This window comes from Garra rufa, chromosome 9, assembly GCF_049309525.1.
Source record: "Garra rufa chromosome 9, GarRuf1.0, whole genome shotgun sequence".
Taxonomy (NCBI): domain Eukaryota; kingdom Metazoa; phylum Chordata; class Actinopteri; order Cypriniformes; family Cyprinidae; genus Garra; species Garra rufa.
The window spans coordinates 23,482,450-23,507,015 of NC_133369.1; the positions used below are offsets into that span (position 1 = coordinate 23,482,450).

At 35.9% G+C, this 24,566-nt stretch overlaps 1 protein-coding gene across 1 annotated transcript; it reads left to right on the forward strand.

Annotated features, from left to right (window-relative positions):
- On the forward strand, positions 1 to 24,321 carry erp44 (endoplasmic reticulum protein 44). The gene is made up of 11 exons (XM_073846981.1): positions 1 to 138; positions 8,287 to 8,359; positions 8,529 to 8,568; positions 10,247 to 10,362; positions 12,127 to 12,311; positions 12,447 to 12,562; positions 14,396 to 14,570; positions 15,084 to 15,195; positions 17,863 to 18,004; positions 19,052 to 19,154; positions 23,529 to 24,321. The coding sequence occupies exons 1-11, from the start codon at positions 82 to 84 to the stop codon at positions 23,634 to 23,636; spliced, it is 1,227 nt and encodes a 408-aa protein (XP_073703082.1). The 5' UTR covers positions 1 to 81; the 3' UTR covers positions 23,637 to 24,321.
- Positions 24,322 to 24,566: the final 245 nt, after the last annotated feature.

A 24,566-nucleotide genomic window follows, 5' to 3' on the forward strand; every position in this document is an offset into this window, starting at 1 on the left:
CTGCAGCAGAGGAGAAGGAGGTGGTGTCGAGAGACTGGCAAGATCCAACAACATCGCAACCTCAACCAACACCACTATACAATGAAATTATCATCAATAATACCCGCTCCCGAACTGCACTACTTCACCCTCCTGCTGGTATGTGGCTGAGTAACCTTGCGCTCTTCCAGTAACACACTTCTTGCAGGTTTACTTGAGATAGCTAGCTCATATAACGCTAGCTGTTGGAAGGGGTTTATAGACTTGGATGTGATGCTCTTGATTTACATCGGTAATTAACAGGTTATTATAATAAGGTCTCCAGATTTGGAAGAACGGGCGACTTTAACTATGTCACTTCTGAATATGTCAATAGGTTTAATGGCCTATGATGAATGCAGGTTAGCTGCAGAAAGTGCTAGACAGCTGGCTAATGTGGCTAACCAGCTATTAGAGTTACCGGACTTGTAGTCATGAATCATGATGTAGCTGCAAGTATGGGACGTTTTGAAAGTTTATAGTCTGGTGGCCAACTATTCCGTTCCATTTAATACACAACCACACTCGCATATAAACATGCCAACTTATGTGGTGATTTAGAGTGTTTGTAAGCAAACACTGGGTCCCTCAATCATAAAACCTTTATTTTTAGCAGTTTCAAATAAGTGTTAAAATGGCCAGGAGAGTTTTGCTCACTTGTTGACATAATGGCGCAAATATAGAGTTTTGGACGAATAAGAAGGAACCAGGTCACCCAGAACGCAAGTTTAGGATCTTTGCACCGGTTTTAAATGTTAACTGAAACTTGCTTGAATGACGAAATGTTTGAGGTGCTTACAAGTTTCTTATTCTCATTCATAGTTGTGAAGCTCCGCAGACAGCGTTTAATTCGAGCCTATTCAGTACGGAAAGTACTGTAACAAATGAATAATCGGTTTTTACAATAGGAGCCATACAGTTTTCAAATGTCAACTGTAATATTTATAGTGTTAAAGTAAAGAGAGGCATATTTGGGTTTCATTTCATCCGAGTTTGCAGTAAAGAAACCGGTTGGTGAACTACTCTGTTGTGGCCGAATCCTATTGGCTGTCAACCCGGAAGTGACCCGCGCTGTTCTATTCAGCACAGCATGATGTGCAAACCACAGCAGTGCTGTCTTTACTGTCAGTGTTGTACATTTTAACAAGCTTTCAACTGCTATTCGATTGTATTTTAGCAGGGCCATTATGCTGGTTCATGATCATGAATAAGTTATGACATTTGGTCTTTTTACCATTGTGGAAGTAATATCTGCCACCTCAGAGCAGCTAGTTAGCTTTGGATTGATCTCTGTCAGTGTTTTATTAATAATTTCAATAACATGAGTTAAAATGCTTTCAATCCCGACTCATTACGCAATCTGATATTGTTTATAAATAACTTCATGATAGCAATAAATACATGAACCTACTTTTGCCAAATAAGGATGAAAAGCAGTGCAAAGCATTACTGATTTGTTTATCATTTCAACCCATTTTAACTTTATCACAAGCCATTCTTGCAAATGTTGCCTAGCTAGATAACACTACTTTGATGACAAATATTTAAAGTTACAATATAACATAAGTAGAGACGGGTAAGCTATTTCATATTGTGAGATACACCCTTGTGTAACAGGATATATATAAAAAAAATTAGATGTTTACATTTAGTCCACAAGTAATAGTTGAATTTATAAAAATGACCCCATTCCAAAAGTTTACATACATTTTATTCTAAAAACTGTGTTGTTACCTGAATGATCCACAGCTGTGTTTTTTTTTTTTTTGTTTGGTGATAGTTGTTCACGAGTCCCTTTCCAACAATGACTGTATGATTTTGAGATCCATCTTTTCACACTGAGGACAACTGAGGGACTCATATGCAACTATTACAGAAGGTATACGTGCTCGCTGATGGTCCAGAAGGAAAATAACAGGCATAAAGAGCCTGGTGAAAATCTTTTGAATTTGAAGATCAGGTTAAGTTTATCTTGTAACTATATTCTGTAGCAGTGAAGGGCAGTACTAAATGAAAAAAAAGCTCTTAATGCATTGTTTTTCCTTCTGGAGCGTCAGTGAGTGTTTGAACCTACTGTAATAGTTGCATATGAGTCCCTCAGTTGTCCTCAGTGTGAAAAGAGATGGATCTCAAAATCATTGTTGCACAGCTGTGGATCATTCAGGTAGCAACACAGTATTAAGAATCAAGTGTATGTAAACTTTTGAATGGGGTCATTTTTATAAAGTCAGCTATTATTTTCTCTTGTGGGATAAACGTAAACATCTTTTATGTGAAATACCTTATTCAGGTCAGTAATAAATAAACAATACCATACATTTTGTATGATCCCTCTTATTTTGGTAAAATAATTAACATTTTGCAGTTTCCGAAAGGGGGAAGGCCCGTTTACCTCAAATATGATAACTATAAAACTATATGGTTTTAATTCTGTGAGGATCATGTAGTCCACACCACAGCTGGAACAATATAGTTGGAATCGTTTTTTTCAGCTGATAAATGACAAAAATTAGAATCATCCAACTTCAAAGAGCTGAACTAATAACCACTAATAATAAGCAACGTTATTGTTTGTTGGTGTGAACACTAATATAATTATCATTCTTTGTTTGAATGGGCCTTAATTCTTTCACCAACCTGGTGTTTTCCTCATGAACTGGGACCGCAGCATACAATAGAAAATACTCCAGAACTTCAGGAAGTAGGCTCTGAAACCTGCTGAATAAACCTGTTTGTTTATATAAGTAAAAACTCCCCATATTAGAGCTGAGAAACTCTTTGTGATAAATCTCATTAAGAAATGGATATCCTTGTGCTCAAATGTGTTTACCGAAAACACGCCATATGTTGGGTCTAGCTGTGATTTTGTACTTGACGATCTGAGCGGTTGAGATCAGCCCGTGTGGAGCTGTGTGTTTGTTTGTTTCTGTGGCTGTGTTGTGACAGTTGGAGACTCGAGTTCTCTGAGAGATTAGCCAGTGAATTTAGGCAGCGTTGTTTAGCAGATGCCAGTTTTGTTGAGGAGGATCACATATGTCTCTGCTTTCAGAATAAAAATTTCCTGATAATTTACTCACCCCTTATGTCATCCAAGATATTCATGTCTTTCTTTCTTCAGTCGCGAAGAAATTACGTTTCTTGATATAGTGGACTTCAATGGTGCTCAACATGTAAAGGTTAAAAATGCAGTTTCAGTGCAGCTTCAAAAGGCTTTACACTATCTCAGCCAAACAATTAGGGTCTTATCTAGGGAAACGATTGGTTATTTTTAAAAAGAAATGTACAATTTATATACTTTTAAACCTCAAATGCTTCTCTTATCTAGCTCTGCAATGTGCATACATTTAAGAGTGTACAGATAGTATTTATTTTAAGAAAATAACCCATCGTTTCGCTACATAAGACCCTTATTCCTCGTTTGGGATCGTTTTGAGCCCTTTGAAGCTGCACTGAAAATGCATTTTTAACCTTCAATCCATTGAGCACCATTGAAGTCCACTATATGGAGAAAAATCCTGGAATGTTTTCCTCAAAAACTTATTTTCTTTGTGACTGAAGAAACAAAGACATGAATATCTTGGATGACATGGTGGGGTGAGTAAATTATCAGGACATTTTAATTCTCAAAATGGAGTAATCCTTTAAGACAGCTAGTGTGAGGAGGTCTGCATCATCATATCGTTTTCAGTCAGTCTTGCTTGGTGTCAAGTAAGTCTCACAGTGTTTATTGAAGGAGAGGTGAAGATGTCTGTCGTATTAGCATTATACCTGTCTTCAGGCTGTCTTCTTTGACACAGTAAGTCAAACAGGATGAACTCATCCAACCAGCCTCTTTAACACGTGGCATTATCAAACCTATTCATGGTCTCTTTTGGATTATCACAAATGTTAGATTGCCACGTTACTTGGCTTCAATGAACTTTGGCAGAGTTATAACACAAAACATATATTTGCTATATTATTCATGCCACCTATAATCAGTCAGACTAATGTCATCACATCCCTAACGGAAACGGCCAAAGTCCAAATGAAAGGCAAGTCTGTCAAGTTTATGAAATTTGCCTGCAGTTGTACTGATTGACAAATTAACTGTGATTTGCTCATTCCAGACATGTCAGTGTCTTACATAAATATGGTAATAAAATTAATTTAGTATACAAATTTAGTATATTGCACATATGTCAGACAGAACAAAGATAGAACATGGCCAAAGGAATGTGAGATGATATATATATATTGTTATTTAAACAGCGCTTTTCTATGCTTTTCTGTATTTGATCAAATTTCCCTTGTGTAGTAGTATGTGTTGGGAATTTAAAGTGCACAATGATCACGATTCGATTAGATTATGGGAGTTTATCAGTTTTCACTGTTACTTAGTAACAGTGAGGCCTAAATGTACTTTGCCATTAAAAGGGGAAAAAAGAAGTTGGAGAAAAAAGAAATGATTTGTTTAAAAAGGTCATCTTAGGTGAAACATCTTTTGTTGATAAGAGAATTAAGGCTCATTCTTACAGCTACTAGACTTTAATCTTTCATCTAAGAGTCCAGTGATAAATCAATAAGAATCAATATGATAGCTAATTAAATATAGGCTTGACTGTCACAGTTTTTACCAGCACATTTTGCTTTTAACAATAGGGTGATGATTCAGATGAGTCAGATGGAACAGGTCAGCAAAGATTCACTTTGCATTTGTCCGTTAGTATCTAATTTAATTTAAAGAAACATTGAAAGAAATGTTTAACTATGAAAGACGTGTTCGATCTTTTAAAGGGATAGTTCACCCAAAAATGAAAATTCTGCCATTAATTACTCACCCTCATGTCGTTCCAAACCTGTAAGACATTCGTTCATCTTCAGAACGCAAATTAAGACATTTTTGATGAAGGGAAGAAATTGTTGAATAAAGAAGACATTATTTTTGTTTTCTTTGCAGACAAAAAGTGTTCATAAACATATGGTATATGGTTGAACCACTGATGTCAAATGGACTGTTTTTTAAAATGTCCTTACTAGGGCCTTGAACATGGTAGTTGTAACGTTGTTGTTTATGCAGGGTCAGAAAGCTCTAGGATTTCATCAAAAATATCTTAATTCGTGTTCTGAGGATGAACAGGGTCTTATGGGTTTGGAACGACATTAGGGTGAGTAATTAATGACAGCATTTTCATTTTTGGTTTACTCTCCCTTTAATGATTTTGCAAGGACTGATAGCATCAGTTTTCCTGTTTGTCATTCAAATAAACTACATCCTAGTCTGACTTCCCTTTTGCATATGGGTGTTGTTCAATGCTAATTTGATGGTTATGTTATTAGCATAAATAAGTTATCATCAGTTTCCCTTTTCAGTCTGTTCGGTATACATACATATATTAACCTTTTTGCTACTTTGCTCAGTTATATTTGTATGAACATAAAAATATTCAACAACTGAGACATAAACTGAACAGGTTGGTGGACATTTGGTGGACAAAATTGTCAAAAAGGGGGTCCATATCAAAATCCTTTGACCTTGAATTTGAATTGTTGTTCCACAGATGCATGTGCAATAATTTTGTTTACTTTAAAAAAAAAAAAAGAAAATGTTTTTTAATATTTAATATTTAAATATATTTATTAGTAAGAAACCTGTCAAGATTGAAAACTTGAAGATGCTCTGTGATTATTTCCGTATTGTTGACCTAAAGGAATAATTTACTCTAGAATTAAAATTTCCTGATTCCTGAATTTACTCACCCCCATGTCATCCAAGATGTTCATGTCTTTCTTTCCTCAGTCGAAAAAAAATTACGTTTTTGAGGAAAGCATTCCATGATTTTTTCCATGTAGTGGACTTTAATGGTGGCCAATGGGTTGAAGGTCCAAATTGAAGTTTCAATGCAGCTTCAAAGGGCTCTACACGATCCCAGCTGGGGAATAAGGGTATTGTCTAGTAAAATTATAATTTTCTAAAGAAAATAAAATGTATATACTTTTTAACCACAAATGCTTGAAAAAAAAGCTTGATTTCCTGCATTACGTAGTCACGTTGGAAAGGTAATGCGTAACGTGGGCGGAAGTACCGACCCAGTGTTAAGCAAACGTGCAAAGAAAGTCAAACGCTCTCTACGAAAAAAGATAAAACAGACAGTGTCAGATGGCTTTGGAAATTTTGGAGAAAATTAGATGTTGAGTTTGAGAGTTTTTTTTTCCTACCCTACCTTTCCGAAATGAAGTACACAGACGAAGAACTAACCACATGTGACCTTTCCAATAAGATTATGTAATGTGTGAAGTTGTAGACAATAGGGTTCTGACGATGAGGAAATTTCCCCACCGGTTAATCGGCACGTGACAACACCGGTAATACCAGTATCGCCGTGGGGGTTTCCTCTTTTTTCTGCTTTTAAATAGCTTATAAATGCGTGCGTATTATACTTTCACTTTCAGTTTTGCGGGAATTGGCAATTTGGCGTCAATTGTTTGAATGGAAGACAACGAAACTACAAAAAAAAACTTTGAACCCAAAATATTGCCAAACAGGTGCTTTTGGACACTAAATCGTCTGCCTTTCTCTTTCTGTAAATTCGACTCCTCTCGTTGTGATGTTTTATTAACAAATTTCGGGAGGAGCTCGCACAGATAATTAACACGGCCAATTCACCATCAGCAATCACACTCCCTATCCAAGCACTACTAGAGAATCCCTTTAAATAGCCAAGCAGTCTTACCTTCATCATCTCTTGTTTTCAGCATCCCTCTCCCTGGGCAGGGGGAGTGCCCCGGGCTCGGCCAAACATGCTTAACTTTTATGCTGTTTTTTATATGTAAGCGCGAACTCGTGAACTCCTCACGTGATAAATGAAATATGACGCATTGTAGCTATGTTCAGTTTTTAATTTATATTGCATGCTCTCGTCTTAAGTAAATTATTTAGAATGATATTTTCCATTCAATTCAAATAAATATTGAATAAAAAAACGAATACTTAAAAAAAAAAAAAAAAGTGGAGACGGTGTCACGGTGGAAAAGTGATGTCACCGGTGTTGCGTCTTAAAACCGGTAACACCGTCAACACCGTCTATCGTGGCAAGCCTAGTAGACAAGCATCAGCTTGTGACGAGCATTTGTGGTTAAAAAGTATCTACATTTTTATTGTTTTTAGAAAATGACTGATCATTTCGCTAGATAAAACCCTTATTCCTCATCTGGGATTGTGTCAAATCATTTGAAACTGCATAAAAACTGCAATTTGGACCTTCAATCCATTGTCTCCCATTAAAATCCACTATGTAAGTCCTGGAATGTTTTCCTCAAAATTTATTTTCGACTGTAATAAAGACATGAACATCTTGAATGACATAGGGGTGAGTAAATTATCAGGAAATTTTAATTCAGGAGTAAACTAATCCTTTAATACGAGGAGTAATTCACATGCCACATAGAGTTCTGTAAAAGAAAAAAACAAGGGCGTTCTTAATAAAGTTGTGGTTAAAAGTTTAGTTGAGGTTGTTAAAAGATGAATGAGTCTGAACAGATGTTTAATAGACTGTTTAAATTGCTTACTTTACTTAAAGGTTGTATCAGTGATTTCAAGTCTTAAACATAAAGTGTCAAATTCAGCTTACCTTTCTTCACGATCCGCTCGCTGCCTGCCCCATAAATCGACTGTAAAAAAAACGCGTCAATCTGGTCAGCCTAGGGTCCGAGAAATGCCAAAAAAACAATCGGTGCTACCAACCTTTCCACAGAAAAACAAACAGTGTTCCAACCAATCACCGTCAGGGGGTTGGTGTTGTGGACTTTCCTACTGGTGCAGGGATGTGAGGGAGGCGCAGCGAAAGTCCACAACACCAAACCCCTGATGCTGATTGGTTGGAACACTGTTTGTTTTTCTGTGGAATAGTTGATAGCACCGATTGTTTTTTTGGCATTTCTCGGACCCTAGGCTGACCAGAGAGACGCGTTTTTTTTTTTTTTTTACAGTCGATTTATGGGGCAGGCAGAAAGCGGATCGTGAAGAAAGGTCAGCTGAATTTGACACTTTTTAGGCTTGAAATCGCTGATACAACCTTTAACATTGCTTATAAGTCAACTTATTCCATTTATTTCTTAACTGAAGGCTTGTGTAGAATGCATTTTAAACCCTGCATTAAAGCAGGCGTTTTCTATAAGAAAGATTATAGATTATCAGTATGACTTTCCAATGATAATGATTTATCACAGCTGCTACTGACATGCACACATACAAGCCGTTTACCAATGAACCACCTCTGTTGTTGACAGGTAACGGGTCTGTATACTCCAGGGCGAGGAGAGATCACCAGTCTGGATGCTGGTAACATCGATGACATCCTTAGTGAGTTTCTGCCATGTTTATTTGTGTGTGTTTGACGGAGGCTGTTTCATCAGTAGTTTCAATCAGACAGTTGCTGCACCTGTGTCGTGCACGTGGGTGTGAGTTATCTAATGCTGCTTTGTCATTGTAGTAGATCAAATGAAATTAAACCACACGTTTCTCTCCACAGACAATGCAGGGGTGGCTCTAGTCAACTTCTATGCAGACTGGTGAGTGTCTCTGTCAGTCTAACGCATCCACATGTGAGTTTGTTAAAAAGGATCATGAGTATTGTTGAGTTTCTATGTGTCTGGTTGTGCCTGGTTTTCCATATGGGTTGATAACATGAATACTTAAAGTGATAGTTCACCCAGAAATGTAAATTCTGTCATTAATCGCTCACCCTCATGTATTTCCAAACCCATAAGACTTTCGTTCATCTTTAAAACACAAATTAAGCTATTTTAGATTAATTCGAGAGCTCTCTGACCCTCCATAGACCTGAAGCGTGCACACTAAAAGCCTGTCAGATAGTGCCTTATTGGTGAACTAAGTTATGTATCGCATCTGATTGCGCTAAAACTGTCAAAACACACCACAAGGTTTACATATGAACACAGTTGCTTATGTCTAAAGTGAAAATAAACAATTGAGAGAAAAATGGATGCGTACCTGTATATAGATGCGTGCTGCTCTTAAAGCAACAGTAATATGCTACCGATTGCTACTGTCATTAAAGGGATAGTTCACCCAAAAAATTATAATTCTGTCATTATTTCTGTCTCACTTACATGTTGTCCCGAACCTGTATTAATTTGTTTCTTGTGCTAAACACAAAATAAGATATTTTGAAGAATGTGGATAACCAAACTGATCCCCATTGAATTTAAAATGAGAAATTATCTAATAGATAATGTTCAACAGAAAAAAGAAACTCATTCAGGTTTAAAACAACCTGAGAGTGAGTAAATGATGGTATTAAAATAAAACACTGACAGAATTGACAGACAGATGACCAAATTCTTCATTCAAGAGCAGTGAGGGATTTTATCTTTGTATTTTTACATTTTATTAATATTAGGCACAGAGATGGCAGAAAGAAAATTATTTGTTGCCGCTTTAAGACCCACACGGATCCAATATACTGTTACACACGTATTTTCATTCTCAACGGTTTATGATAATTTAAGACATAACTGACAAGGGTTTACATGAATAAACACCAAGCGCCTCATTTTGAAATATTTTTGCTTGTATTTGACCATTTAGGCGCGCTAAAAGGTAACTTTACATGTGCGTGTTCTGCTCTGTCTCTGAGCGCACACACAAAATAAGTTCTCTTTCTCGCTTTTAAAAACACAACATCAAAGAAACTAATTAATAACTCAAACACGTCCTAGTATATTAAAATCATGTTACATGATTTTGCTGATTTGCATTGCAAATTAGACTTTTATGGAGGACTACTGGATAGAATAATCGTTTCATGTCGATTACTGTATTTTCATGATTGTTTGAAGTCGAAATATATATAAAGCACTGTTTGTTTTATTTGTATTATGTTTATTTGTAATGTATCTTATTTTTTAATAACAATGATAAAATAACTTTGGCCTAAATATCTGCCATTCTTTTTTTATTTAATACTTCGTTACCTTGAATAGCTTTGTTTAAAAAAAGAAAAGAAAATTAGTTTGGCTGTACTGCTCAAACAACTTGCAAAATAGTAAAACCTACATGACAAAGGATCGTGCAAAAATTGTGATATGATATTTTTGCCATATCACTCAACCCTACATGGAATGAACAGACCTGAAATATTGATCCAGAAAAAATAAAAATAGCACTATCATCATACTTTAAAGTATCCCATACTGAGCTCATTTTATTTGTGTGTATTTTCCGTAGGTGTCGTTTCAGTCAGATGCTCCACCCCATTTTTGAGGAGGCATCGAATATAGTGCGTGAGGAATATCCAGACGCTACACAGGTGGTGTTTGCCCGGGTGGACTGTGACCAGCACTGTGAGTTTATACACACACACACACACACACACACCCACATTGGTTTAGCCTTTGAGATAAAGCAAATTAAACAGAATTATTGATGTCTTGTAAAGTGTTTGATGGTTTAATGACAAAACTGCATCTTCTGTGAAGTCAAGGCGGCTCAAAGATACCCCACAGCGTGGGTGTGTGTGAGCGAGAGAGACCGCGCATGACTGATTCCAGCCGATCGGCTTTGGAGTATTTACCCCCCACATCGGTTGACTTTCATGTCTCGGCCCCTCCCCCTTATTCCTTGCCTTTTCTCTTTCTCTTTTCTCTACTTTCTTTAGTTCTTTCTCTTTTTTGGCTGTGTACTTTGACTTGAGTCTATCTTTCTCTTTAAAATGAGACTGACCTCTGACCTTTTGATCTTTCCCTCTCATAACCTAAAAAACGAAATATTCATGAGCTGACCCATATTTGGTTCTCCAAAATGCAAAGCGTCTCCAAGGTTGAAGTGTTATTCTACATTTGGATCCTAAAACTCGCCTTTCTGTGTATTAGAAGGCAAAGAGAAACAAGTGTGGCCAAAAGTCATCACATTCGGTTGGTTTTCATTGATTTAAAAACACCTTTAGAAATTCAGATGACATCTATAAACACTACCGCTTAAAAGCCTGAGGTCAGTAAGATGATTTTTAGAGCTGTTGATACTTTTATCAACACTGGTAATCGTAGGGAAATTTCTTGAGCAGCAAATCAGAATATTAAAATGATTTCTGAAGGGTCATGTGACACTCAAGACTGAAGTAATGACATTACAGGAATAAATGACATTTTAAAGGGGTCATCGGATGCAAAACTAACTTTTTCATGTTGTTTGAACATTAATGTGTGTTGGAAGTTTGTGTATACAACCACCCTACAATGATAAAAATCACCCAGTGGTATTTTTTTAATCTTTAAAAGTAATATCCCCTTTTTAAAATCATGTCATTCTCAGCTGCTTGTCATTGTGAGGAAACACAGTTGATTGACATGAGCGCCTTACCTTAGACCCGCCCTCACCGAGCTGAAACAGTCCGAATACGATTGCCATTGTGTCAACTCAGGTGCAGAGGAACACTCTGAGCGATTGAGGCGTTTCTGTTGTTGGATGTAATAATAAACAGCAGTAGTCATTTACTCCCGACATCTGAGCCGCTTAAGAGGCAGAGGACAACGTTACTTTCGTTTTTAAAAGGAAAGCATCTATGTTCGTGTGAATCATTCGTGATGCAGCTTTGATGTATCTTTGCAAATGGCCTTTCTTAATAATGTGCTTGTTGGCAAGTTTCGCCGATAAACACGGCTAAATGCAGCTAAAGTAAACATTACAGCTCGTAATCCCTCAACAGAGAGGGGCGGGGCGAGCAGAGCTCATTTGCATTTAAAGGGCCCGTGCGATAAATTGAGCTGATGTTTTGCAGAGCTGATTTTAACAAGGTAAAAGGGTGTTTTTTACACTACTATTGAGAATTTTTAACCAAAGTATATTAGAGACTTTTCATTAAGACCCTAAAGAATCATATGAACTTGCGGAAAATGGGCATCCGATGACCCCTTTAAAATACATCATAATAAAAAAATGGTTTTCTTATATAGAATAATATTTTACAATCTTCCTGTTTTTACTATATCTCTGATCAAATGAATGAGCATTAATAAACTTAAAAATATCAAGATCTTACTGACCTCGAACATTGAATGCTAGTGAAGTTAAAAAAGGAGTTATTGATGTTTTTATGTTTCTACTGACAGCTGATATAGCCCAGCGCTACAGGATAAGCAAATACCCCACACTGAAGCTGTTCAGAAATGGGATGATGATGAAGCGAGAGTATAGAGGTCAAAGATCAGTGACCGCCATCGCTGATTTCATCCGCCAGCAAAAAGTGGATCCAATCAAAGAGATAGAAAATCTGGAGGAAATCAGCACAGTAGATGTGAGTGCTTCACAATCACAATACAGTTTTAATTCTGAATTTTTTTTTTTTTTTTTTTTAGGTAGAGTTACTAAGAATGACCTTGAGTCTGGATTGTCTTGCTGTGTCATCTTAATGTCCTTCCTTGCCTTTCAGAGGAGTAGACGCACCATCATTGGTTACTTTGAAAAAAGGGACTCTGACAATTTCCATACTTATGAAAAAGTGGCCAACATCCTGAGAGATGACTGCGTGTTCCTGGCAGCTTTTGGGTAGGAGAAGCACTTAAGATACTTAAAGGCAGCATGGAATGATAAATCACAGAATCTGTTTTCTAAATGCACGTCATTGATCTTGTTATGAACAATTCACCCATGTTTGTTTTTATTTTTTATTAATTTGTCATAACTCGATCTTACAGTGAAATGACAGACTTCTCCAATCCTTTAGTCTCGTTAAATAAACAATAAATGACTGATGGATAGAACTAGGTCCCTTGGGTCTTGAAAAGAATAAAAGATGCTTATGAATGATGACACAACCCTTTTTCATACAACAGCAATACAGTTGTGACCACATGGCTTCAGAGAACTTAAAATATGAATCACATGGACTACTTTTATGGATATGTAATGGTGCTGTTTAGTCCTTTTGTATTCCACTGAGAACATAACGTAGTGTTGAGGATGGTGGATGAATAAATAATGGCAATTTTTTTAATTTTAATTTTTGGGTGAACTATCCCTTTAAGGCAAGACACTGAAGGTCAATTTTGAAATTCTGGGCTATTTTGCTTCCAAAACATTTGTTTTAGTACACTTTGTGTCTGTAGATTTCAATTACAATACATTCACTGCCGTTGCAAATTTTTGGATCAGTAAGATTTTGTTCTAAAAAGAACAAAAATGCAAAAAAAAACTGAAATTGTGGAATATTTTTGGAATAAAAAATAACAGTTTTTTTATTTTAATATACTTCAAAATATAATTTATTGCTGTGATGCAAAGCTGAATTTTCAGCATCATTACTCCAGTCTTCAGTGTTACATGATCTTTCAGAAATCATTCTCATTATTTCTTATCAATGTTGGAAACAGTTGTGCTGCTTAATATTTTGAAACCTGTGATATATATTTTTTCAGGATTCTTTGATGAATACAAAGTTGAAAAGAAATCATTAATTAAAAATAGAAATCTTTTCTAATAATAAAACGTTCTGTTAATTTAACACATGCTTTCTGAATAAAAGTATTCATTTATTTTAAAAAAAAAGATTTCACTGACCCCAAACATTTAAATACACATTACATAAACATAATAAATATTAGTACATATAATTACAAACGATTTCTATTTTAAATAAATGCAGTTCTTTTTTTTTTTTTTACTTTTATTATTCATCTGAGAATCTGAAAAAGAAATCACACATTCTAAAAGTAAATATTCTGCTGCACAACTGTTTTCAACATTCATGATAAATCATATTAGCATGATTTCTGAAGGATCATGTGACTGGAGTAATGATGCTGAAAATTCAGCTTTGCATCACAGGAATATTATAATTATATTTTAGAGTATATTAAAATACAAAACTATTATTTTAAACAGTAATATTAATATTTCACAATTTACAACATTAAAAACCATTCAAAATCTTACTGATCCTGAACTTTTGAACAGCAGTGCATCTTTAAAGGCTGTTTTCTAAAAATGAGTTTTCCCTGCACTGAGCCAGAAATCTTTATTTATTTTATTTTTAATTCCTACAGTAACATTTTATTTCTTAAAATCCCCTCTGTAAAATTCTGTAATATAACCCCACTTTATCTAATGTTATCATTTCTGCATTTGAAATTTGGCAAATGAATGCATATTCTACTAGATAATGTATTGATTGCATGTTTACACAACATTTGAGAAAACCTGAGATAAATCATTTTTCTTAATGCACTGTGATTAATTAGCAGGGGAAGTATGGTCATACCAACTAGTTAAAATGTAAAACACCCTATTAACCTCTAGTGTCTTACCTTTAATCAAGTCAATCTGACTTCATTACCTGACCATTTTACCTCATTTTTCTATTCCTTTCTGTTTTTTTCCCAGGGATGTTTCTAAACCTGAGCGGTTTAGTGGTGATAATATTATTTATAAACCAATGGGAGAGAATGCTCCTGACATGGTCTACATGGGCTCACTCACAAATTTTGACCTCAGCTACGCCTGGACACAGGACAAGTGTGTGCCGCTAGTCCGAGAAATCACATTTGAAAACGGAGAGGTATGCTTTCCTTTCTCCGAATATTTTTTTTTGTATGATCGCATGTACTTTCTGTCCACATTTGTTATTTGTGTACATCTAACAGTCGAACAACGAATTTGTCATTTGCATAAGAAAAGTCCCCTCCCCCTCAGTGTACTTTTCCCACACTCGAGCACATCTGACTGTGTACGTTTCAAGTGTGTTTGTGTTTTAAAGTCGTCCGCATGCCATGTCCTTTAGTGGGTGTGGGTTTTTTCTTTGATTTACTTGACCGCATGTTTTGAATATCTTCGGTCTCTGTTGCTTGGTGATAGGGCAGATTCTCCACGATCTGCTCCACTGACCCACCTCTGCCCAACTGCACTTCACCCCAACATCCTACACACTCTCAAAACTCATTAGACCGCATTTAGCTCTGGTCTTTAAATCAGGGCGCCGTTCCTTCAGAAATGGGACTTTTTACTGCTTGTATCACTCTGCTTGCCTGTGATCGACTATGATAAGAATTTTAGTTTTGTTGTGTGTGTGAAGGAACTGACAGAGGAAGGCATTCCATTCCTGATCCTGTTCCATCAGAAGGACGACACAGATAGTCTGGAGAAATTTCAGCAAGAAGTGGCTCGCCAGCTTATCAGTGAAAAGGGTATGCATAGAGATCAGACAGGGTCATCTTTTAATATTTGATGGGTTAGATATTGCTCATATGTGTATAGTACAGGGATGCAAACTATAAAAATTAAAGGGTAAGTTCACCCAAAAGCAAACATTCTGTTATTAATTACTCACCCTCATGTTGTTCCAAACCTGTAAGACCTTCGTTCGTCTTCAGAACGCAAATTAAGATATTTTTGATGTAAGGGGAGAGCTTTCTGACCCTGCATAGACAGCGAGTCAACTGAAATGTTCAAGGCCCAGAAAGGTAGTAAGATCATTGTTAAAATAGTCCACGTGACATCAGTGGTTCAATGGTAATGTTATAAAGCTATGAGAATACTTTGTGCATAAAGAAAACAGTTTATTCAACAATATGTTCCTCACTATTTAAACTATGTCCTTACTACCTTTACAAGCTTTGAACATGGTAGTTCATTTCATCAAAAATATCTTAATTTGTGTTCTGAAGATGAACAAAGGTTTAAACAGACAATGCTGACAATGCATGTGAATATCAAAACAAATTTTCATGCCAGACATTTATATTTTTGTGAAATCCTGCCATCATTGATGATGTCTAATGTGAGCACCTAATCTAAACAGGGCGTTCCTTAAAGGGATACGGCAATAAAAATGTAACGTTTTATAATGTTTTCTCCTTGTTCACTTACCTTTATGCCATCCCAGTTGTATATGACTTGCTTTCTTCAGATGAATGAATCATTTTAGAAAAATAGTTCATCTCTGTGAGCCCATATAATGCAAGTGTATGCCACTGTCGGCACTGAAACCATGCTCATTCACGGGAAAGCTGCCGTCTCTCTCAATTGTCAAATACCACTACTGTACAACCTGAATGGATACTCCTTCTAGCAGCTTAATTGCATTTACATTCGTTTACATGACAAAGGCATAGCTAGCTAGCAAACTGTAGGCCGTAGTAACTAACGATAATGACAGTAACTTAAGAGTAGGAATGCACCGATGCGAATCGGCCGATCATGCTTGCGCGTTTTGTCAGTAAAGCCGGTTCTGTAATCAGCGGTAAATGCCATCAGGTGCGTGATTTCACGTTGAGCCGTATATACTACACACAGCCGTTGTTCACCGACGAGCTGCGCAAATCAATGTTCATTATCAGTGTGAATGTGCGCAGCTCGTCAGTGAACAACGGCTGTGTGTAGTATATACGGCTCAACGTGAAATCACGCACCTGATGGCATTTACTGCTGATTACAGAACCGGCTTTACTGACAAAACGCGCAAGTGATCGGCCGATACGGATCGGTGCATCCCTACTTAAGAGTGAACAGGTGAACCACTGATACTAATGTGCTCTAGTTATTATCGTGTTATAAAACTGTTTAACGGCCTAACTCCACAATTCAGTACTACATAGTTCATAGTCTTTGTAATGTGTTTGCAGCAGTACATTTCTAACATTTATGTTATGTGACCCTGGACCACAAAACCAGCCATAAGGGTACATTTTTTGACATTGAGATTTATACATCATCTGAAAGCTGGATAAATAAGGTTTCCATTGATATTAGGATAGGACAGTATTTGTCAGTATTTGAAATTCATTCAGCCGTTCTCCTGTTCTGGCGATATCACTTTTAGCATAGCTTAGCATAGATCATTGAATCCTATTAGACCAATAGCATCGCGTTCAAAGATGACCAACCAGTTTCGGTTTTTGTCCTATTTAAAACTTAACTCTTCTGTAGTTATATCGTGTACTGATACCGGCAGAAAATGTAAAGGTATGATTTTCTAGGCCGATAAGATTAGGAAATACACTCCCATTCTGGCGTAATAGTCAAGGAATTTTGCTGCCGTAACATGGCTGATGCAGGCGCAGTAATATCTCGCAGCACATCGTGACCAACTGCATGCACAGGGAGCATTCCTCATTGGAAGTTACCTAGCTGGGAACTAATTTCAGGCGCTGCGTGATATTACTGCGCCTGCTGCGTCCATATTACGGCAGCAAACTTCTTTGACTATTACGCCGGAATGGGAGTGTAGTTCCTAATCTTATCGGCCTAGAAAATTGCATCTTTACATTTTCCGCCGGTATAAGTACACGACATAACTACAGAAGAGTCAAGTTTTAAATAGGACAACCAAAACTCATTGGTTATTTTTGAACGTGATGCTATTGGTCTAATAGGATTCAATGATCTATGCTAAGCTATGCTAAAAGTGATATTGCTAGAACAGAAGAATGGCTGAATGGATTTCAAAACGGTAAAACTCAACTTATTATCTCGGGGGGAGTTGGAGAATGAGCCCATTTTCAAAAAAAGTGTTCCTTTAAGGTTTGATATATTTTCAGTAAGAAATTTACAAAATATCTTTATGGAACAAGATCTTTACTTAATATCCTAATGATTTTTGGCATACAAATATAAGATAATTTTGACCCGTTGTGTACACTTATAGGGTCTATAATAATTAATAATTTTTCTATAAATATTTGTTTGTGTTCAATTGAAAAAATAAAGTCATGTACATCTGGGATGGCATATGAGTGAGTAAACAATGAGAGGATTTTCATTTTGACATGAAGTATCCCTTTGATTGATGGCCAAAGATGATGTTTAGACACAGTCTGTATTTACAACACCTCTAAATTGACCTTTTCTCTCAGGTTCTATAAATTTTCTTCATGCCGATTGCGATAAATTCCGGCACCCTCTCCTGCACATTCAGAAGACCCCCGCCGACTGCCCTGTAATTGCCATCGATAGTTTCCGCCACATGTATGTCTTCCCAGAGTTCAGCGACCTTGCGTAAGTATTTGCACTTGTCCATGTGTACAATCTTGAGGAAAGTTACTCTTAAAAATGACTCTTAATTACTTTTTATGGAAAGTAATGCGTTACGTTACTTTTGCGTAAAATTCTCCTGGGCTTGGTTGTTTTTTTTAATTTTTAAAGTCCTATATTTGGCAAATGTAAAAACTCTTTCAAACCAAAGGTGAAATGAATAGGCCTTATGCTGAAGGTTTGCATCATATTCTGAGTTTGCATTTCACTGATTTTGCAGAATACCGAATCTGTTTTTGTGCAAGTGAGATGAGTACATGCATGTTGCACAGCGCATACAACGCCTCTGCACTTACTCCCCATTTCTCTCAACATGGGGACAATAAAGGTGTCAAGTCAATAAATGGCATTACTTATTTGAAAAGTAACTTTTCTTGTAATTTAAGAAGTAATGTTACTTTACTAGTAACTTCTGATTATTTGTAATACGTTACCCCAGACACTGCATGTGTATTTATTGCAGATTCTTTCAGCCTCCTCTCTGCAGGTTATCTCTTGTTCCAGACACCTACCAATTAAACATTGACTGCAGACTCGGCCCCACAGCAACACACACTGAGAGAGTGATAGAGAACGGGCTTTGGGCTTCATCTCTCAATTAATTTAGCAACACCTGACTGATAGCTCTAATGTGTGTGTGTGAATCTAGGTTTTTAACTGCGTTATTGCTACTTTATTACAGCATCATAATTATTTATGACACCAGAGGCCCTATATGACAAAAAGCATCATAATTCAGCGCATGCCTTATTTTATTAAGCACTCTGTATATCCTGTTATCCAATAAGGGCCTTATCAGCCTGCCTCTCGTCAGTCTTTGATACAGCTGATTGTCCAGGGGGTCGGTGGCGTCTGGGGCAGTACAGATGATGTCATTATCTTGTTAAAATGCTGTGGTTTTGGAGACTGTCGGCCCTCTCGGGGTCTTATCTGTTCACTCATTAAATCAATGATGCTGCTCGTGTTGTTTGTTTTTGGGACTGTTTTATAATTCCTTGTGTGTATGAACAGGGTTCCAGGAAAGCTGAGGCAGTTTGTATTGGACCTGCACTCAGGAAAGTTGCACAGAGAGTTCCATCATGGCCCAGACCCCACAGACAGCACTCCAGGACAGGTCAGAGTTCACCACAGCTTTTGCACGGGATTGCTTGTCATTTAAAAGAGTGATTTGAGTTGGACTTGCCATCATTTTTTAAATGCTTTTTCAGTTTGTAATCGTAAAAAAAAAATTCTTCTGCCACCCATACAATAATGAACTTAATTTATCTTGCATTATTCATTGTAACAAGATGAAGCTTTCTACAAACACATTGACAACTGATGATCTGTTGAGTGTTTCAGTCTCTTATGGTCACTAAGGCTGAATTTATTTGATGAAAAATACAGTAAAAACGGTGATGCTGTGAAATATTTTAACAATTCATAATAACTGATTTCTATTTTAAAAGACTTTACAATGTAATTTATCCTGTAATGGCAAAGCTGAATTTTAAAGTCATTACTTAAGTCTTTAGTGTCAGATGATCCTTCAGAAATCATTCTAACATGCTGATTTGGTGCTCAAGAAACATTTCTTATTCTTTTTTTTTAATGGTAACCAAAAGACATATTTTTTTAAGGATTCTTCAATAAATATATATCTCAAAATAGCATTGTTTATGTGAAATAGTATGGAAGCCCGTTTTCGCCACTGAATAAAAATAAAAAAGTTATTTTTTTAAGTCGGAATTGAGATATGAACTCGCAATTCTGAGAACATTTCAGTCTCAGTCTTTTTTAGTAGTCTTTTTTCCCCCCGTAAAATTGGACTTATAACTCGCAATTGCAAATTTATATCGCACAATTCTGAGAAAAAAGTCCATTGTGAGTTTATATCTCGCAAGTGTGAGTTTATGTCTTTTAATTCTGACCTTATAAATCACAAGTGTGAGTTTATATCATGCAATTCTGAGAAAAAAAGTCAGAATTGTAAGTTTATAAATTGCAATTGTGAGTTTATATCATGCAATTTCTGAGAGAAAAAGACAGAATTGGGTTGATTTATAATTGCTAAGTTAATCTCACAATTGTGAGTTTATATCTCGCAATTCTGAGAAAATAACAGAATTGAGTTTTTATCTTGCAATTCTGACTTTCTAACTCACAATTTTGAGTTGATATCACGCAATTCTGACAAAAAAAGTCAGAATTTAGTTTATATCTCGTAATTCTAACTTTATAACTTGCAATTGTGAGTTTATATCTTGTAATTCTGACTTTTTAACTAGTTATTGTGAGTTTTATTATCTTGCAATTCTGACTATAACTTGAAATTACGAGTTTATAGCACGCAGTTCTGAGAGGAAAAGTCAGAATTGTGAGTTTGTCATGCAATTCTGAGAAAAAGTCAAATTGTGAGTTCATATCACTTAATTCCGTGAAAAAAAGGCAGAATTGTGAGTTTATATCTCGTAATTCTGACTTTATAACTCGTAATTGTGAGTTTATATCACTTAATTCCATGAAAAATAGGCAGAATTGTGAGTTTATATCTTGTAATTCTGACTTTATAACTCGTAATTGTGAGTTTATATCACTTAATTCCGTGAAAAAAGGCAGAATTGTGAGTATATATCTCGTAATTCTGACTTTATAACTCGTAATTGTGAGTTTATATCACGCAATTCTAAGAAAAATAGGCAGAATTGTGAGTTTATATCTTGTAATTCTGACTTTATAACTCGTAATTGTGAGTTCATATCACTTAATTCCGTGAAAATTTTTTTATTATCTTGCAATTCTGACTATAACTTGAAATTACGAGTTTATAGCACGCAGTTCTGAGAGGAAAAGTCAGAATTGTGAGTTTGTCATGCAATTCTGAGAAAAAGTCAAATTGTGAGTTTATATCACTTAATTCCGTGAAAAAAGGCAGAATTGTGAGATTATATCTCGTAATTCTGACTTTATAACTCGTAATTGTGAGTTTATATCACTTAATTCCATGAAAAATAGGCAGAATTGTGAGTTTATATCTTGTAATTCTGACTTTATAACTCGTAATTGTGAGTTTATATCACTTAATTCCGTGAAAAAAGGCAGAATTGTGAGATTATATCTCATAATTCTGACTTTATAACTCGTAATTGTGAGTTTATATCACTTAATTCCGTGAAAAAAGGCAGAATTGTGAGTATATATCTCGTAATTCTGACTTTATAACTCGTAATTGTGAGTTTATATCACGCAATTCTAAGAAAAATAGGCAGAATTGTGAGTTTATATCTTGTAATTCTGACTTTATAACTCGTAATTGTGAGTTAATATCACTTAATTCCGTGAAAAAAATTTTATTATCTTGCAATTCTGACTATAACTTGAAATTACGAGTTTATAGCACGCAGTTCTGAGAGGAAAAGTCAGAATTGTGAGTTTGTCATGCAATTCTGAGAAAAAGTCAAATTGTGAGTTTATATCACTTAATTCCATGAAAAAAAGGCAGAATTGTGAGTTTATATCTCGTAATTCTGACTTTATAACTCGTAATTGTGAGTTTATATCACTTAATTCCGTGAAAAAAAGGCAGAATTGTGAGTTTATATCTCGTAATTCTGACTTTATAACTCGTAATTGTGAGTTTATATCACTTAATTCCATGAAAAATAGGCAGAATTGTGAGTTTATATCTTGTAATTCTGACTTTATAACTCGTAATTGTGAGTTTATATCACTTAATTCCGTGAAAAAAAGGCAGAATTGTGAGTTTATATCTCGTAATTCTGACTTTATAACTCGTAATTGTGAGTTTATATCACTTAATTCCATGAAAAATAGGCAGAATTGTGAGTTTATATCTTGTAATTCTGACTTTATAACTCGTAATTGTGAGTTTATATCACTTAATTCCGTGAAAAAAGGCAGAATTGTGAGATTATATCTCATAATTCTGACTTTATAACTTGTAATTGTGAGTTTATATCTTGTAATTCTGACTTTATAACTCGTAATTGTGAGTTTATTTCACTTAATTCTAAGAAAAATAGGCAGAATTGTGAGTTTATATCTCGTAATTCTGACTTTATAACTCGTAATTGTGAGTTTATATCACTTAATTCCATGAAAAATAGGCAGAATTGTGAGTTTATATCTTGTAATTCTGACTTTATAACTCGTAATTGTGAGTTTATATCACTTAATTCCGTGAAAAAAAGGCAGAATTGTGAGTTTATATCTCGTAATTCTGACTTTATAACTCGTAATTGTGAGTTTATTTCACTTAATTCTAAGAAAAATAGGCAGAATTGTGAGTTTATATCTTGTAATTCTGACTTTATAACTCGTAATTGTGAGTTTATATCACTTAATTCCATGAAAAATAGGCAGAATTGTGAGTTTATATCTTGTAATTCTGACTTTATAACTCGTAATTGTGAGTTTATATCACTTAATTCCGTGAAAAAAGGCAGAATTGTGAGTTTATATCTTGTAATTCTGACTTTATAACTCGTAATTGTGAGTTTATATCACTTAATTCCGTGAAAAAAGGCAGAATTGTGAGTTTATATCTCGTAATTCTGACTTTATAACTCGTAATTGTGAGTTTATATCACGCAATTCTAAGAAAAATAGGCAGAATTGTGAGTTTATATCTTGTAATTCTGACTTTATAACTCGTAATTGTGAGTTTATATCACTTAATTCCATGAAAAATAGGCAGAATTGTGAGTTTATATCTTGTAATTCTGACTTTATAACTCGTAATTGTGAGTTTATATCACTTAATTCCGTGAAAAAAAGGCAGAATTGTGAGTTTATATCTTGTAATTCTGACTTTATAACTCGTAATTGTGAGTTTATATCACTTAATTCCGTGAAAAATAGGCAGAATTTATTTGTGAGTTTATATCTTGTAATTCTGACTTTATAACTCGTAATTGAAAAATAAGAAAAATGTCAGAATTGCGAGATATGAACTTGCATTTGTGAGAAAAGGGCAGAATTGTGAAATAACTCATAACAACCTTTTTTTATTTTTTATTCAGTGGAAACGTGCTTTTATTTTTGATTGGTGGAATGTAAAACTACACTTTATGTTACTATCAATGTTTGTAATTTTTTGTTGCATTAACAAATTAGAGACTGCACATAACAGCTTATTATGCGATGTTACTTAATCAGATTCCGTTTGTCCTGTACATATCGAGATGACATTTTGCACAAAATCAGTGTTATCCACTTTCCAGCTGATTAAAGTTCCCCATTATGACAGGCACTTTCCACAGGTTGTGAGTTCAGCACACTTCCTAGTCCAAATCTCTGAAAAGAATGACTAATTAATGCAGGCGTACATTAATTAAGAATAAGACTGAATGAAACACATGTGCTGACATTTGAATGCGTGTGCAGCAGAGTAAACCCGGTGGCCTCGGGACTAATCCGTGTAAACAGTCACTTTACGGATCCAGGTGGTTTGTGGTTATTTATTCGCCTGTTTGTGTGTGTATTCCAGCCGGAGGAGAATAGAGAAGTGGCCAGTAGTCCCCCAGAGAGTTCCTTCCAGAAATTGGCCCCCAGTGAGACACGCTACACCATCCTCAGGGACCGGGACGAGCTGTGATGTCACAACCGCATTGAGACCCAACCCAGAACCCAGCAGACAGCTAGTGCCTCTACCCGGCACTGCCGCTGCCTGCGCGACGTCTATTTTCATAATTTTTATTTTAGATAAAAAAGAGAGAAGGTGAACCCCTGAGCTTTTTTGGGGTGGGGAAATGAAGAGGAGCGTTTTTACTTTTGTTTTTTGGAGCTTGTAAATATGTTTGTGCTCTGTGGGTCTTGTCTAAATTAAAAATATGATTTTTTTTTTTTTTTTCCCTTTTTTTTTTTTTTTCCGCCCTACATTTTTGTCAACCCAAATCCCATTTTTGTAGGAAAACATTGGTACATTGGTGGTCCTCTTTGTTGGTAATGCAAATTGAGTTTATAATGGATCTTAAGTGCGGGCAAGTGGAATCATGGGGGGAAAAAAAGAACAAACCTGCAGCCAACCTGTGGTGTTTCACTCCAGTCCTGAACAGAGCGTGGCCAGTGTGTGTGTGTGTGTGTGTGCGTGTGTGTGTGTGTGTGTGTGCGTGTGTGTGTGTGTGTGTGTGTGTGTGTGTGTGTGTGTGCACATGTATGTTACATGTGCTTATTAGTCTGTATTCGTATGTACTGTACCGTTTAAAATCACGCTCGCTAAGATCTAGACTCACTAGTCTCATATCATCCCATTCCAGCAGGGGGAGTGGTCAGGGGCGGGGTTACGCGGGGGTCGGGTTTAGAGGGGCGGGGATTATTTGTAAATCTGTCATCTCAGAGGGGACAAGGAAACCAAAAAGAGAAAAGTAAATTAAAAAAACATTTTACAAGATTCTGTGTTGTCTGTGTTTCATTAAATGTGCTTCACTTATTTTCAGACAGAATATTGCCTTGTTAGCACTTCATACTTCATATGCCCACCAACATTGGGCTACCCCTTCAACTGTGGCAGACCCAGATGACTAAA